This window comes from Rhinopithecus roxellana, chromosome 11 (assembly GCF_007565055.1).
Source record: "Rhinopithecus roxellana isolate Shanxi Qingling chromosome 11, ASM756505v1, whole genome shotgun sequence".
In the NCBI taxonomy this organism is placed as follows: domain Eukaryota; kingdom Metazoa; phylum Chordata; class Mammalia; order Primates; family Cercopithecidae; genus Rhinopithecus; species Rhinopithecus roxellana.
The window spans coordinates 102,218,578-102,234,985 of record NC_044559.1 but is presented as its reverse complement, the minus strand read 5'-3'; the positions used below and the strand labels follow the sequence as shown (position 1 = coordinate 102,234,985).

General features: G+C 37.4%; 1 protein-coding gene across 2 annotated transcripts in view; it reads right to left on the bottom strand.

Annotated features, from left to right (window-relative positions):
- Positions 1–317: 317 nt before the first annotated feature.
- REEP3 (receptor accessory protein 3) overlaps positions 318–16,408 on the bottom strand; it is a 108,429-nt gene continuing 92,338 nt past the window's right edge. For both annotated transcript variants that reach the window (XM_030941216.1, XM_030941217.1), the window contains 3 exons: positions 15,671–15,818; positions 5,944–6,089; positions 318–4,571 (listed from right to left, as the gene is read on the bottom strand). In XM_030941216.1, coding sequence (XP_030797076.1) covers positions 4,515–4,571; positions 5,944–6,089; positions 15,671–15,818 — 351 coding nt within the window. In that variant the 3' untranslated portion in view covers positions 318–4,514. The remainder of the gene's footprint in view (positions 4,572–5,943; positions 6,090–15,670; positions 15,819–16,408) is intronic.

Below are 16,408 nucleotides of genomic sequence, written 5' to 3'. Positions count from 1 at the left end.
GACTTTCCTGCTTTCGTTGAGCATGGTCCTTTAGTAATTTACACTTACAATTATCAATCCTGTGCTTTAAAATTTCAATTCAAAGCATTGTCTTATAAAAAGCAGTTTAAAAAACATTACCAAAGACAGACCACAAGGAGAGTGTTTTAAGACTAAAATACTGATGGGTAGGTAAAGGGGTAATATGTTTCCCCAGGGAACAATTCATCAGCCTCTGACATGATGTTTGTTTTGTGAATCTCTTTTTTAAGAACAGTGAACAATTTAAAGGGAGACTAAAACACTGAAAAGAAAAATGCTGTTCATATATTGTGTTCTTTTGAATTTTTATTTATATTTGTAACCTCTTTAGAACATTAAAAGTATATACCTCATAATAAAAATGAAAATAATTCCATTTAAAATGCTCTCTAGAAAGACCTTAACACATATTATGTGTCATAATGAAGTAACACAAAGAAACTTCTTAAAACATAGGATTTCTCTCTAAAGCTTAAATGTGAGGCAGACAGACGTCTAACTTTAAAACAGATGGAACCCCAGAACATTTCCAGGATACATAAATCTGAATTTTGTGTCACATTTTATGCCTGAGACAGCTAACCAATCCAAATTGATGGTGAGGATTTCTGTACTCATTGTTTTTCCTATCTTCCCTTTCTAACATCCAAATTTAACAATTCAGTATTTCTTTTTCATAATCTTATGGATGACCATACCAGAATGTTTATGATTTTCATAATTTGCTCTGTGATTTGTAATCCTAAGTGTGTGCATATATTTAATCAACACATAGTAATAAGTAATACCAATTCATATGTACTCTGACATAAAAAAAGAAACGTGAATTGCCACAAATAAAATGAGTTTATTTTATATTAAAGTTATCAAAAAACACACCTATAAAATTACCCACATACTAGGTTTAAAGATAGCCTTTACAAAGAGATTATTAAAAATTGGAAAACTTATTTTCTCTTAACTATTAAAGTACATAGATTTAAAAGGTGTTAGAGACAAAATGTTAAGTCATGGTCAATAGCTTAAAAAAGAGTTAATACACATTAAATCTGTAGCATACTACAAAAAGATTAAATCTTAAAAATATTTTGGGAAAAAAGCTATAATTTTCTTTCTGAAAAACTTAATCTTAAGTGATATTTACTAAGAAATATATACTACAAACCACAATAACAATGATCTTCTCAAAATTTACCTAATTGCTTCACAAATGAGTCAACTTACAAAGAAAACACAGAAAATTGCTTTTAAATATATAACTCCTTAATTTTCCTGATAATCAAATGAAAATTTAGTCCATTCCAATTAAAAATACAAATTAGACTCATGCTTAATGTAAGATATCATTATATATTTCTTAACAACATAAAAGTTCAAGCATTTTTGGAAAGCACAGACTAGGTTATTCTAAAAACCAAAAAAAAAGAAAAAATATTTAACCACAGAAATTTGGAATATTTATATACTTTATAACACTGTAGAAATCTTTGGTGGTGACATATGGAATATGATCCCTGAAAATACTTTAATCATTTTGTCCCATCAATCAGTGTAGTCAAGTATTTATAATCAGTAATATTGGCAGTATAATTTTTTAGCCAAATACACACACACACACACATATATATATATATATATAGTGATGTGAGGGGGATCTTATGCAGGACCTACGTGGGCTTACATAATTAATTATTTAGCAATAAGGCTTATTTCTGGCTCCTTTTTATACCAGGAAAAATATGGTAAACTAAAGAATGGGTCAATTCTTACTTCTAAACAAACTCTGCAAATAGTTAAATACTAATGGACAAGTTGAGTAAATGTACAGCAAAATAAAATATCAGCTGCAATTTCTGGATAAACTCAAACAGCTACCAAAATAGTTCCCTAAATAGATTTGTGCATCTAATGCCGTGCTGCATGTGCTGGCAGAGGAAAAAGCAAGGCACTGTGGTCTATGGATACGTTTACCTCTTTTAAAACCAATAGACTTAGAAGGAGAAACAAAAAAAGATCTGTTCTGTCTTAAAATAAACAAAAATGTATAGGCTAATTAGACAAAGTTCGAAGAAAAGGGCCCACTAACATTTTGGAAAAGAACCAAAATTTAAGAAATGTAAAAGAGAAAAAAGAGTAAAATGATATTAACTGTATAATGATGTGAGGAAGGATATCAGAGGAAGCACTGTGAATGTGAAAGAGTACAGTTAAACAGGACTTGTACTTCCTCTTTGAGACTATCTTTGATGAAGCATTTTGAGTCTAGAAGTACAGAGGAATAAATAATTTCTTCAGTTTAGAGCAGTAATACGAGTTTACTAAAGAATAGGTTTAATACTGAGACTAGACTTTAAAGAGATAAAATGGCTGGGTGTGGTGACTCACGCCTGTAATCCCAGCACTTTGGGAGGCCGAGGTGGGCAGATCACGAGGTCAAGAGATGGAGACCATCCTGGGCAACATGGTTAAACCCCCTCTCTATGAAAAAGACAAAAATTAGCTGGGCGTGGTAGCACATGCCTATAGTCACAGCTACTCGGGCAGCTGAGGCAGGAGAATCGCTGGAACCCGGGAGGCGGAGGTTGCAGTGAGCCAAGATCGCGCCACTGCACTCCAGCCTGGCGACAGAGCAAGATTCCGTCTCAAAAACAAACAAACAAACAAACAAAAACAACAAAAAAGGTGCAAATCAGCTCCCACAGATAAAGTTCTTGACTCATATGACCTTATTAGGCAACTTCAGATGATACTGCCTCTGAGTAGGAAACACAAGGAAAGTGTAACAGTTATATTAAGAAGTCTAGTACCAGGTCATATAAATAAAACTCTCTTCAAAGAATTTACAATTAGCATTCATAGGAATTTGGAATACAAATTAGAGTCCTTCCAGAAATAAAGAGGCTAAAAATTAGTTAGGGTAAAGTAGATAGAATTATTCAGAATTAAACTTTGGGGGGAAAAAAACAATTAATTTTACTTATTGCTATATATGAAGAATGTGAAATTATCCATAAAATATTTTATGACTATTATGAGACAATGTATGCATTATACCAAGGTACTCATGTAAACATTATATTCTTGGCCAATACTCTGAGGAGGTCTTGAATATACATTACCAGCTGGCTTCATTTCTTAAAAGGGAGACAGATCAAAGATCTCTCAAATCTCTCTCATCATTTTATCTTTTGGACAAAGAGAACAGTCAAATAAATTACCTGAACAAGCATAATAAGTACAAATTTGATTACTGATCACTGCCACCAAAAATGTATTGACTTAGGGTTCATAATGCATAGTTATCAGTTCAAGCTAAAAAAGCCTTAAGAGTTCGATAACTCAAAATCTCTTTGAGATTTAAAGTTAAAAAGTAATATGTTTCTAATAATTTTTAATGTGTAGGATTAATGACAACTGTATTTTGCTTTGGCAAATTATCTCAGCCAGAATAGATTCAAATGATTTCCGTCAAAGCCAATTTATAAACTAGCAGCACATATCAATGCCAAGCTTGTGAATGGATTGGCTGAGAAAAACTGCATGAGTTAGAAGGGATATAAGTGCTATACTGGTCACTGATTCTATTTCACAAAAGCTACCATTTTTAAAAGCTGAAAACATAATTGGTGTTGACAAAAACATGTTAAATTCAACTACTCTGTATAGCTAAATAAAGGTTAATTAAAGCAACCTCTTATTTGTTAAGAAGATAATTAAAAATAGTTAAAACTGAACAATTAGGTATACTTTTATATTATTAAAATCCAATGAATTTAACAAATGAAACCCACAGGAAAACAGATGATATAATTCAAGGCATAGATTTAACATGTCAGAATACGGCAAACAACAATAAAGATAGCATCAGTAAAACAGTTGTAAAATAAGTAAACAATTTTCAAGTGTGCAAAACTAGTCAGGAATAAAAGTGCTATGTGTGGATACCTGGTTTTCAAATATTTGTTTCAAAAACTTTCAGCTGATGATGGAAAAACTAGAAAGTATTATACAAGTAAAAATTTAAAGAATATATAAAACATACTTTATTATCTTACATTATGTCCTTATTATGTCACTGCTGGATCTGGGGCCTATTTAATTACCAGATATAACACAAAAGGAAGTAAACACAGTACATCACAAAGGCTGATTTATCCTGAACCATAAAAAGACTCCTTTCAAGTATACTGTGGATTTGTGTTTCATCTTATATCTCAGGCACTCTGTGCTGTTGATGAATTTGAAAATGGACAACATGATTTTCTATAATTTCTAATATACATACTAGTACATCTTGCAGAACTGCCTTTAGTAGTCAATATTTGGAAGCAATTGTTAAAGAAATAAAAACGATTTAAATTCATGAAAGTAAATCCCATCACTGCCACAATTTAAATAATCATTTTAATGTGTAAATCCTGAATATATCATGTTAGAAGATGAAGTCGATGTATTTAGCATAATCTGTCTTAGGATATTTGAAGTGTAGATGACTAAAAATACACTTGTGGTCGCTTCTTCACTTTATATTTCAGTGACCCGTACCGTACCTGAAGAGAGAAATGTTTTATTATTAAGAATTAGATTAAAAAAAAATTAGATGATTACTTTAAAAATTACATCAGATTTAATAGTTCATAATCATAGTAATTTTTTTACCTTTTTGATATGAAGAATAAATTATCCTAATAAATGAGTATAAGACAGCACTACTTATCAGCTCATAAAAATGTAGTTGGTACTATTTAGATATATGTTACAGATTATTATTAACACTAATGTAACATAAAAACATTAATCCTATTATTTATGTTTTGCTTAGTACAATGTCAATGAACATTGATTATAATGATCAGAGGCCATTCGCAGTTCTCCACTGCTTTCTCGGTACAAAGACAGTATGTTATTATGGTTAACTGTTTAGTATTTAATCTTCATGTAGCATTAGTTGAAAGCAAAACTGTGTGGTTAATTTTGTTCGTTGCTTTCTTTGTTTATGGATAGTTCTGGGACTGGGTATTTGAACTATGTGATTTGCTAAATGAGAATGCCATTTTCTACTTATAGCGGAAGATCAAGAGCTTACCATTTTCAAAATTTCCTGATATCCTGAAACATCGATCTGAATAAAGAATTTTAAATATAGGCTGGGCACAGTGGCTCAAGCCTGTAATCCCAGCCCTTTGGGAGGCCGAGATGGGCGGATCATGAGGTCAGGAGATCGAGACAATCCTGGCTACCACGGTGAACCCCCGTCTTTACTAAAAAATACAAAAAAGTAGCCAGGTGAGGTGGCGGGAGCCTGTAGTCTCAGCTACTTGGGAGGCTGAGGCAGGAGAATGGCGTAAACCTGGGAGGCGGAGCTTGCAGTGAGCTGAGATCGGGACACTGCACTTCAGCCTGGGCGACAGAGTGAGACTCTGTCTCAAAAAAAAAAATAAAAATAAAAATAAAAATAAAAATAAAAATAAAAATAAAATAAAATAAAATAAACTGCTGGCCCGGTGAGATGGCTCACGCCTGGAATCCCAGCACTTCGAGAGGCAGAAGCGAGAGGATTGCTTGAGGCTAGGTGTTGGAGACCAGCCTGGGCAACATGGTGAAACCCTGTCTACAAACAATGAAAAAATTAGCCAGGTGCGGTGGCGTGTGCCTGTAGTTCCAGCTACTTGGGAGACTGAGGTGGGAGGACTGCTTCAGCCCAGGAATTTGAGGCTGCAGTGAACTGTGATTACGCCACACTGCACTCCAATTTGGTTGACAGAGCAAAAAAGCTCTATCCCCAAAAAAGTAAAAAAAAAAAATCATCAAACTGCTGTTCCACCATTCCAATCCTTCATTTATGGATCATTAATACCCTAAATGATAATGCAGCAGGGAAATTGTTTAATCATAGAGAGAACAGCTCTACACTTAACTAACCTCTTTGCGGCCTTTGGTGGTTTTCACAGATTTCATGCTTTGTGATCTTCGAAGTCCTTTGTGTGTTAACATCTCATCATCTGAAAATGGCCCCTCCGCTTCCTCATCTGTTTTCTCATCTCCATCTTTCAGTGGAATTCCATAACCTAAACAAGTTGTCAAAAACAGCATGTTTTGGTAAAAGGACACCAGTCAGTGCTGGCTCTTTGCCCCATCTGTGTACAGTTCTTTGTATGGTTTGCATTTCCCCCAGTTACTCTTTTTGCATCTGGAATGTGCTCCATGCCCTTTATCATTATGCTTTGCCTCTTGCACTATTCCAGGTGAAACTCGTAACTCATTTCCTCCAGGAATTTTTCCCTGATCATTCTTATTTTTACTATGCATTTTTAAAAATAATTATAAAATAATTTATTTTTGAGTAGGTAACACATCATCTTGCTAAAAAGTTCGAGACTATAAATAGATGTAGAGCAAAAAGTCTCTTCCCACCTTTTCTCCTCTTCATGCATTCAACCCAAGCATTTGTGTTTTAGTCTGTCATTTGCACTTTTGCCTTGAATTAGGAATTAAGGCTTTTCCCTTCTACGTGTCATATCTTTTGTCAAGACTGGGAATGGTAGGGTTTACTTAAGGTGTTGAGGAAGACCCCAGGGGGCTAGAACTTTGGGCAAAATAAGGTCACCGGGGGCAGGTGATGAGGATGAGGATGTTAGCTGCTGTTGCAGTTGTTGAGATAAAACTCAGCCAGGTAGGCTGCAGTAATTAGAAGTACCACAGACTACGTGACAGATATTAGTCAAACAAAATAGAATCAGGCAGAGCAGTGAGAGATCATGCGAGTATGCTAGAAGGCTGTTATGTGTAGCTATAAAGACTTACTACGGGCCAATATGCAAACATCCACACAGTCAGGATGGTTATTGTCAGGAAGTATGAGAGCATCTTGAGGCTTGGCCTCAAGGACAAAAACTCTTTCAACCCTGAAGCTGAGGTTCTCAAACTTGAGCACGCTAGAGTACCTAGAGAACCTGTTAATACAAGTTCTGACATCCCCAGAACTTCTGATTCAGGAGATTTGAGGTGGGGCTGAGAATCTGCATTTCTGACAAGTTCCCAGGTAATGCTTGTGCTCATGGTCTGTGGTCCATACTTTGAGAACCACTGCCTGAGGATGCTGGAGACAGCAAGACAGGGGCCCAAGTCTCAGGCAACCAGAGTACTAAGTAGGTTATAAACAAAGGGGTGAGATTAGAAATCCCCATGAAGTGGCCGGGCGCGGTGGCTCACGCCTGCAATCCCAGCACTTTGGGAGGCCAAGGCAGGTGGATCATGAGGTCAGGAGATCGAGACCATCCTGGCTAACATGGTGAAACCCCGCCTCTACTAAAAATACAAAAAAATTAGCCAGGCGTGGTAGGAGGCAGCTGTAGTCCCAGCTGCTCGGGAGGCTGAGGCAGGATAATGGCGTGAATCCGGGAGGCAGAATTTGCAGTGAGCTGAGATCCGGCCACTGCACTCAGGTCTGGGTGACAGAGTGACAGAGCGAGTCTCCATCTCAAAAAAAAAAAAAAAAAAAAGAAAAGAAATCCCCATGAAGTTATAAATTCTCCTTTAACAAAGATAAGGAGCATAAATACTTAAATCTTCAGGTGAGGAGAAAGTGGAAGGACTTCCAGCTAGGTGCAGTGGCTCACACCTGTAATTCCAGCACTTTGGGAGGCCAATGTAGGCAGACCACCTGAGGTCAGGAATTCGAGACCAGCCTGGCCAACATGGTGAAACACCAGAGTCTACTAAAAATACAGAAATTAGCTGGGTGTGGTGGCAGGAGGAGCCTGTAATCCCAGCTACTTAGGAGGCTGAGGCAGAAGAATCACTTGAATCCAGGAGGTGGAGGTTGCAGTGAACGGAGATTGTGTCACTGCACTCCAGCTTGGGTGACAGAGCAAGACTCCGTCTCCAAAAAAAAAAAAAAAGGAGAAGGATTTCCAGGCTCAGGAGAAGGCATGGGATAGATTCCATGCATGTGATAAAAAATAAACTGGGCTGGGCTTGGTGGTGGCCCATTCCTGTAATGCCAGCACTTTGGGAAGTCAGGCGGATCGCTTGAGCTTAGGAGTTCGAGATCAGCGCGGGCAACATGGTGAAAAAATACAAAAATTAGCTGGGCATGGTGTTGTGCACCTGTAGTCCTAGCTACTCCAAAGGCTAAGGTGGGAGGATCACCTGAGCCTGGGGAGTCAAGGCTGCAGTGAGCTGTGATCATGCCACTGCATTATAGCCCGTTTCAAAAAATATGCATATTTTAAAAAATTGAATACATGTTTATTGGTCTGCTCTTCTAAGACATGAATAATTTGAGAATCACTAAGAAAACTACAAAGAGTCATAAATAAGCTTGTTACTCTCATAATAAGCAACTTGAATTGTATATTAGTCAAGTATAATTTTATGCTCTTAGACTTCCAGGCTAGAAGTCAGAGGAGATTTGGGAGTGGAATCAGTCATTATTTACGCCAAGATCCTTTGTTTTCTTGCGCTAGTCCAAGGAAGTGTGTGTGTTCTGGGTAGAAGAGAGCATGCACAGAGGCACTGAGGAGAGTAGCTAGGGCTTGGGGATTGCTTAGAAGAACTGCAAGGAGGCCAGTGTGACCAGAAAGGGGATGGGTCAGTGGTCCCGGGAAAAAGCTCCTGAAGTAATATTAAGTGTGGAAAAAAAATGTACATATAGAAACAAACAAAGGAAAAACATAAATGAAACGATTATATCTCATGGGTGTGGAAAAAAAATGTACATATAGAAACAAACAAAGGAAAAACATAAATGAAACGATTATATCTCATGGAAGTGAGCTTTTAGGTATTTCTACATTTTTTCTTTTTTTACTTGCCAAATTCTTATTTTAAAAAAATGTTCATTTTATAATTAAGAAAAACAAACCAGGTTTAAAGTTTAGGTTGTCATTTCTAGATTTTTTTTTTCTATTGCTGTTGCTTATATAGTATTCCTGATCCCAATATGGTAAAACAGAATGAGGAATCAAGGAAAAAGTCAGAAAGGAAGTAACTGTGATAAACAATTTCTCTAAGGCCACAAATGTAGCATAAGAGCACAACAAACACAGTCCTTGCTATTTTAACTGCCTCTCATTTTGTATGGTTAGGAATTGGAATTTCGTTCAAAAGCTAATTATGCATCTTATTCTTTTCTTTTTTCCTAATTCCAGCTAAAAAAAAAATCTTATTAGCTTTCTAATTACAGCTTCAGGAAAAGTGATGGATTGATTCATTACTCCAAGTATTTTTAAAATTATATTATGAATAAGGCAGTGTGCTGAATTATGAGGATACAAAGATGAAAAAGACATAGCTGTCTTTTCTTTTTTTCTTTTCTTTTCTTTTTTTTTTTTGAGACGGAGTCTCGCTCTGTCGCCCAGGCTGGAGTGCAGTGGCCGGATCTCAGCTCACTGCAAGCTCCGCCTCCCGGGTTTACGCCATTCTCCTGCCTCAGCCTCCGGAGTAGCTGAGACAACAGGCGCCCGCCACCTCGCCCGGCTAGTTTTTTGTATTTTTTAGTAGAGACGGGGTTTCACCGTGTTAGCCAGGATGTTCTCGATCTCCTGACCTCGTGATCCGCCCGTCTCGGCCTCCCAAAGTGCTGGGATTACAGGCTTGAACCACCGCGCCCGGCCAATAGCTGTCTTTTTCTACCCTCAAAAAATTTAGGGTCCAATAGGGGAAACAGAATGTAATGGGCATTATGATACTGTAATAAATGCTATAAGCTAATGACAAGGTGCTGGGGGGGCATACAGTAAGAGAATGTAATCAGCATGGGGTGGGTTGGAAAGGGTGGGTTATGAGAGAAGGACTTGTAGGAGGTGGTGGTTAAGCTAAATCCTCAAAGAGTCATGATTCTGTATGACTAGCACTTGATGGAGTGGGAGAACAACGCTGGGGAGTTAATATACCATGCTATCTAGTTTGGACTTCATCAGAGAGCAATGAAGCCTCTGGAGGCTTGGGGAGAGTACTGAAATGTTTTAAGCAGAAGAGTAACATGATTAGACTTGGGTTGTGTAAAATATTCTTCTTGCACTTTGGAAAATGAATCAGAAATGGATAAGGCTGAGGGCAGGAAGCCTAACTGGGCAGGTTACTTCGTATAGCAGGTTGGAAATGACAAGAGTCCACAGAGAGTGAGTACAGAGCAAGGAGCCAAAATTAGAATTTATTGGGAAATGAAATTAACAAGTTTAGGCTGGGTGCGGTGGCTCATGCCTGTAATCCCAGCACTTTGGGAGGCTGAGGCGGGTGGATGACTTGAGGCCAGTAGTTGGAGACTAGCCTGGCCAATATGGCAAAACCCCATCTCTACTTAAAAATACAAAAATTAGCTGGGTGCGATGGCATGTGCCTATAATCCCAGCTACTCGGGAGGCTGGGGCAGAGAATCGCTTGAACCTGGGAGGTGGAGGCTGCAGTGAGCTGAGATTTAGCAATTTAGATAAATTGCTAAATTAATTTAGCAATTTATTCACCAATGCTTGAATCAAAGAGAGCGGAGACACTAGAATCAAGTCAAATATTTTCATTAAAAATATGTATTTTCTGGCTGGGCTTGGTGACTCATGCCTGTAATCCTAGCACTCTGGGAAGCAGAGGTGGGAAGATCACTTGAACTGAGGAGTTCGAGACCAGCTTGGGCAACATACTGAGATCCCATCTCCATTAATATATTAAAAAAAAAAATACATTTTCTGCTTAACTTAAAACCTGAAAATGAATAACTTATTGTTTTTAAATGAAGAGTATGGCTGATTTACTTCTGATTTTAAGATTAATAGGTTAATTTAAAAAACAACAACAAACGAAAAAGCTCACTACTGAGGGCTAAACACTGTTACCATTTTAGTAATACCCTTCCAAACTTTCTCTTATGTATATACATTAAACAAATTAGGTATATTAATCCATTGCATCATCTACTTATTATTGTTTTTTCCCTACAATCTGGGTATGTTTTCATATCATTAAGTATAGATTGACATTGTTATGTTTCACAGCTAATAAACCACCTTTTGCTTAATCCTTTCTCCTAGGCATTTCGTTCATTCCAATATTTGTTATTATAAACAACGAGATGAACATTGTTGTACATGCATATTTGAACACTTGTCTGATTATTTCCTTATGACATATTCTTAAAAGCTTCTTGCTGAGCTAAAGGGAATAAATTATGATGATTACTACCAGATTGTCATCCAAAAGGATTATTCCATTTTAAACTCATAAAAAGTGCCTAAGAGTGCTTCTCAACAGGCTTGCTGTAGTGGTTTTAAAACATGTCTACAGATTCTCTGACATTCCTCTTCCCTTCCCTTAACATTTCAGAGGCCTTTGTACTTGCCTCAACAAATCGCCACAAAACATGTGATGGAAGTGATGCTGCTTCTAGGACTTCTGCAAGTTTCTCTCGGCACACTGGCCCGGGAGGCTTCAGCTGCCAGGTAAGAAATCCAACCACCCTTAGAGACCACATGGAGAGAACATAGAGGGAGATGGCTGAGAGGCTCCAACCATTCTAGCCAGCAGCTGCTTGACTCTTTTCAGCTCAGACAGCAGATGTGTGAGCTCTCTTTGAGATTATAACTCTAGCCCAGCTGCTGTCAGACCACAGCTGCAGGAGACCCTGAGCAAGAACTGCTTTGCCAAGTCAAGTCACCCCCAGATCTGTGGGCAAACTAAATGACCATGATTGTTTCAAGCTGCTGTTTTGGGGTGGCTTAATAGATAACTAGATAACTGAAACAGTTCCCAACACAGAGCACTGTTAATTAAAAACATTTTTTTTTTTTTTTTGCCAATCTGGCAAATGAAAATTACTATTATTACTATTTTTTGATTATCTGAGGTTGAGAATCTCTTTCATATATTTCTTGACCAATTGTATTCTTTGACAATAATTGGTTTGTGAGGGTTACTGGATTGTTGAATCTGAACCCTTTGCCTGTAACATATAATGGGAATATTTCTGACAGTTTGTAGTTTGTCTTTTTTATGTTTCCCCCCATATTATAATTTTATATATTTTTATGTAGGAAAATCTCAAAAACTATTCCATTATGGTTTCTGGTTTCGATATCATGCTTAAGAAATTTTATCTATCTTAAGATTATAAAAAAATTCACAGGGACTTCCTACTATTTAGTTTAATTTTTTTATACTTAAATCTTAATCTTTTAAGAATTTATTTTGATCTAAGATTTGAGGCAGAGATATAACTTCATTCTCTACTCCATCTTCTAGCAGTCTAACAGTTATCCTAGCATCACTTATTAAATCATCTGTCTTTCCTCCACCAATTTGAAAGATTGTCTTTCTCATCTGATAGATTTCCATGTACACCTGGGTTTGTGTCTATCTAGATGATCTATTATTAACTTCTCTTCACCTATTCTGGTCCTAGAACCATACTGCTTTGTTAAAAATATGGTCAAGAAAGAAAGTTTTGATGAAAGTGTTTCCTTAGGGAAGAAAGGCTCAGAATATATACCATTCTGTAGAAAAACTGGAAACTGCGCAGAGTTTATAACTGAACAAGTACCTTTCATAACTGAACAACTATCTTTCTCATACTGCTACCACATACTTCATATTTTTATAAAACTTAAATTCATGATTTGAAATTTAAGAACAGCAAGTCAATATTTTAAAATATTTTAGTCATACATATAAAATTTGGTAGGTGGCCGGGCGTGATGGCTCATGCCCATAATCCCAGCACTTTGGGAAGCTGAAGTGGGCGGATCACAAGGTCAGGAGTTCGAGACCAGCCTGACCAACATGGTGAAACCCCGTCTCTACTAAAAATATAAAAATTAACCAGGCGTGGTGGCACACACCTGTAATCCCAGATACTCAGGAAGCTAAGGCAGGAGAATCTCATGAACCTGGGAGGCGGAGGTTGCAGTGAGCCGAGATCGTGCCACTGCACACCAGCCTGGGTGACAGAGATTGATGCCATCTCAAAAAAAAAAAAAAAAAAAAAAATTGATAGGTGAGCACCATAAAAATAGTATTATGAATTTTCATATTTATAAACCTGTTTTTATTTGCCTAATTAGAACATAATTCTTAGCCAATCCTTGGGTATGATTATGAATAAACCGCTAAAAAAGGACTCTGGTCTAAGATATCTGGTCTAAATCAGCAAAATATAATACATACAGCAGACTCCATAATCAAAATCAATATACCTTTTTTTTTTTTTTTTTTGAGGAAGAGTCTCTCTCTGTCACTCAGGCTGGAGTGCAGTGGCGTGATCTCGGCTCACAGCAACCTTTGTCTCCTGGGTTCAAGCAATTCTCCTGCCTCAGCCTCCCGGATAGCTGGGACTACAGGCATACACAACCACATCTGGCAAATTTTTGTATTTTTGGTGGAGACAGGGTTTCGCCATGTTGACCAGGCTGGTCTCGAACTCCTAACCTCAGGGAATCTGCCCACCTCGGCCTCCCAAAGCTCTGGCATTACAGGTGTGAGCCACTGCGCCTGACCACCTAATTTTAAATGCATATTAAGAAATGCCAAGGCCAGGTGGTGTGGCACATGCCTGCAATCCCACCCAGCACTCTGGGAGGCCGAGACATGCAGACTGCTTGAGCCCAGGAGTTTGAGGCCAGTCTGGATAACATGGTAAAGCCCCGTCTCTACAAAAAATGGAAAAATTAGCAGGGAATGGTGGTGCATACCTGTAGTCCCAGCTTCTTGGGAGGCTGAGACAGGATCACTTGAACCTGGGAGGTCAAAGCTGCAGTGAGTAGAGATTGTACCACTGCACTCCAGCCTGAGTGACAGAGTGAGACCCTATTTCAAAATATATAAACAACAAAAACAAAAACAAAAAAAAAAAAATAAAAAAAGGAAATGTCTACATTAGGAACTACTTTTACATTATTAATGTACTGGTAAGACTGATGGTTCCTTGCTCTCAAAGGCATCGCTACCTTAATCAATGGCCAATGCTTGATCACTACCTCTTAGATAATAGTCAAAACTTTGTAAAAGTATTCATTCTTGGAAGAAAGCTCATTATTTATTTATTTTTTTTCTTTTTTCCTGAGAAAGGGTCTTGCTCTATCACCTAGTCTGGAGTGCAGTGGTGTGATCATGGCTCACTGTAGCCTCGACTTCTGGGCTCAAGTGATTTTCCCATCTACCTCCCAAGTAGCTGGGTGAGTACCACCATGCTCGGCTAATAAAAAAAAATTGTTTTTGCAGAGGTATTTTTCCTTTTTAAGGAGGAACAGTTTTTTTTTTATTTTTTTCAATTTTTCAAATTGGTTTTAATTATAAAGATGATTTTCAATCTCTCTCAAAAGAAAACTTCTTTTTAAAATAAAAAGTCAAATAGCCCTGTACCTTATGGACTTAACACATTAATAAGGAATGTCTTGAAAATCTTAGTTCTCAGCCTTACTTTTGAATTCAAACTTTCTTATTATATGTGATAAAATGACTAAGGAACCGTGTCTAATTTATATGTATGTTTCTAAGATCATGATAGTTTTTTAAAGTTTTAGAATATATTAACTATGACATGTTCATAATTTATACTAGAATATGCCTACAAGTTAGCTCTTGAACTAGAATATGTAATTTCAACACATTTTCCATGGGAGTAATCTTATTTTTAAATTGAGTCATCTTTTATCACGTGCTTAAAACTTTTAATCTGTGAGTCAATATCCTTATTTGTCCACAGCACTTACAGTAAAGAGTGTTCAACTATAAAACTCCTTAGATGTCAGTGCACAGTTTGAGTAGAAAGAGTATTTATTATAGGTTAGAACTAGTGCTGGTGGTAAGAAGGTATTGGTAACCACACCTACAGCTTCTAAAAATTAATGACAGCAAAAAAGCCAACTTTGTTAGGTAGATGATCTCCAGAATCAGCAAAAGGCAAGTACTAATCTTTTTTTTTTTCTCCCGAGACAAAGTCTCACTCTGTTGCCCAGGCTGGAGTGCAGTGGCACCATGTCAGCTCACTGCAACCTCCACTTCCAGGGTTCAAGCAATTCTCCTGCCTCAGCCTCCCAAGTAGCTGGGATCACAGGCATGTGCCACCATGCCCAGCTAATTTTTTTTGTATTGTTAGTAGAGACGGAGTTTCATCATGTTAGCTAGGCTGGTCTTGAACTCCTAACCTCGTGATCCACCCGCCTCAGCCTCCCAAAGCGCTGGGATTTATGGTGTGAGCCACTGCACCCAGCCTGAGCCACTGCGCCTGGCCTAGCAAGTACTAATTTAGAAAAAATTCAGAGGAAAAGAACTATGATTAAATGTAAAAGTAAAAAATACAAGCTTAGAAGTAAATTTTTTCTACCTAAATTCAGATAGTTATCATGTATCATTTTAGTATCCACAAGCCCAATTATGGAAGAATCATATATATATATATACACTTTATATATAATTTTACTGTAAGTTCCAGGATCCATGTGCAGAATGTGCAGGTTTGTTACATAGGTATACATGTGCCATGGTGGTTTGCTGCATCCATCAACCCATCATCCAGGTTTTAAGCCCCGCATGCATTAGGTATTTGTCCTAATGCTCTCCCTCCTCTCCTTGTCTCCCACCCCCTGACAGGCCCCAGTGTGTGTTGTTCCCCTCCCCGTGTCCATGTAAAAGAACCATATATTAAAACAAACAAGCACACCTGCTGATTCACCAGGGGCTGGTTTACTTTTCTTTTTTGCTTCTGGTAGAGGTTGGTATGGTCTTTGTCCCACAGGCTCATCACCTTGGATAGCCGTTAAATCATGCATGCTGAAGCTTCTTAGACGTTCAGTTATTGCTCCTTGGCTCTATTTAATACAGAAGTGATAGATCCAAGAAAAAAATACTTTAAAAATATTTAGTATGCTTACATTTAACTATCCCTGAACATTTTATTAAGATAACTTCAGAAAAGCTGAAAGAATTGTACAATGAACACCCAATATTGTTTACATTTTGCGGTATCTCCTTTCTCACATATCTACCATCTATCCATCCATGAATTCATTTTATTTTTTTATGCATTTCAAAGTAACTTGTAGACATCAGTACATTTCACCCCAAACATTTCAGCAGCATATTTAATTTTAAAATGTAAAAGATGTATGATGGGCTTACCCTCAGAGTAAACAGCATCTATAATGTTGCTGTCTCCTAAAACTAGCACTTTGGGGCTTAAACTTTAAAATTAAGGGCAACTTTTAATTAATTAATTAATTAAAATTTATTTATTTAGAGACAGAGTCTCACTCTGTTGCCCAGGCTGGAGTGCAGTGGCACGATCTTGGCAACCGCAACCTCTGCCTCCCAGGTTCAAGCGTTTCTCTTGCCTCAGCCTCCTGAGTAGCTAGGATTACAGGCATGTGGCACCACATCCAGCTAATTTTTGTATTTTTAA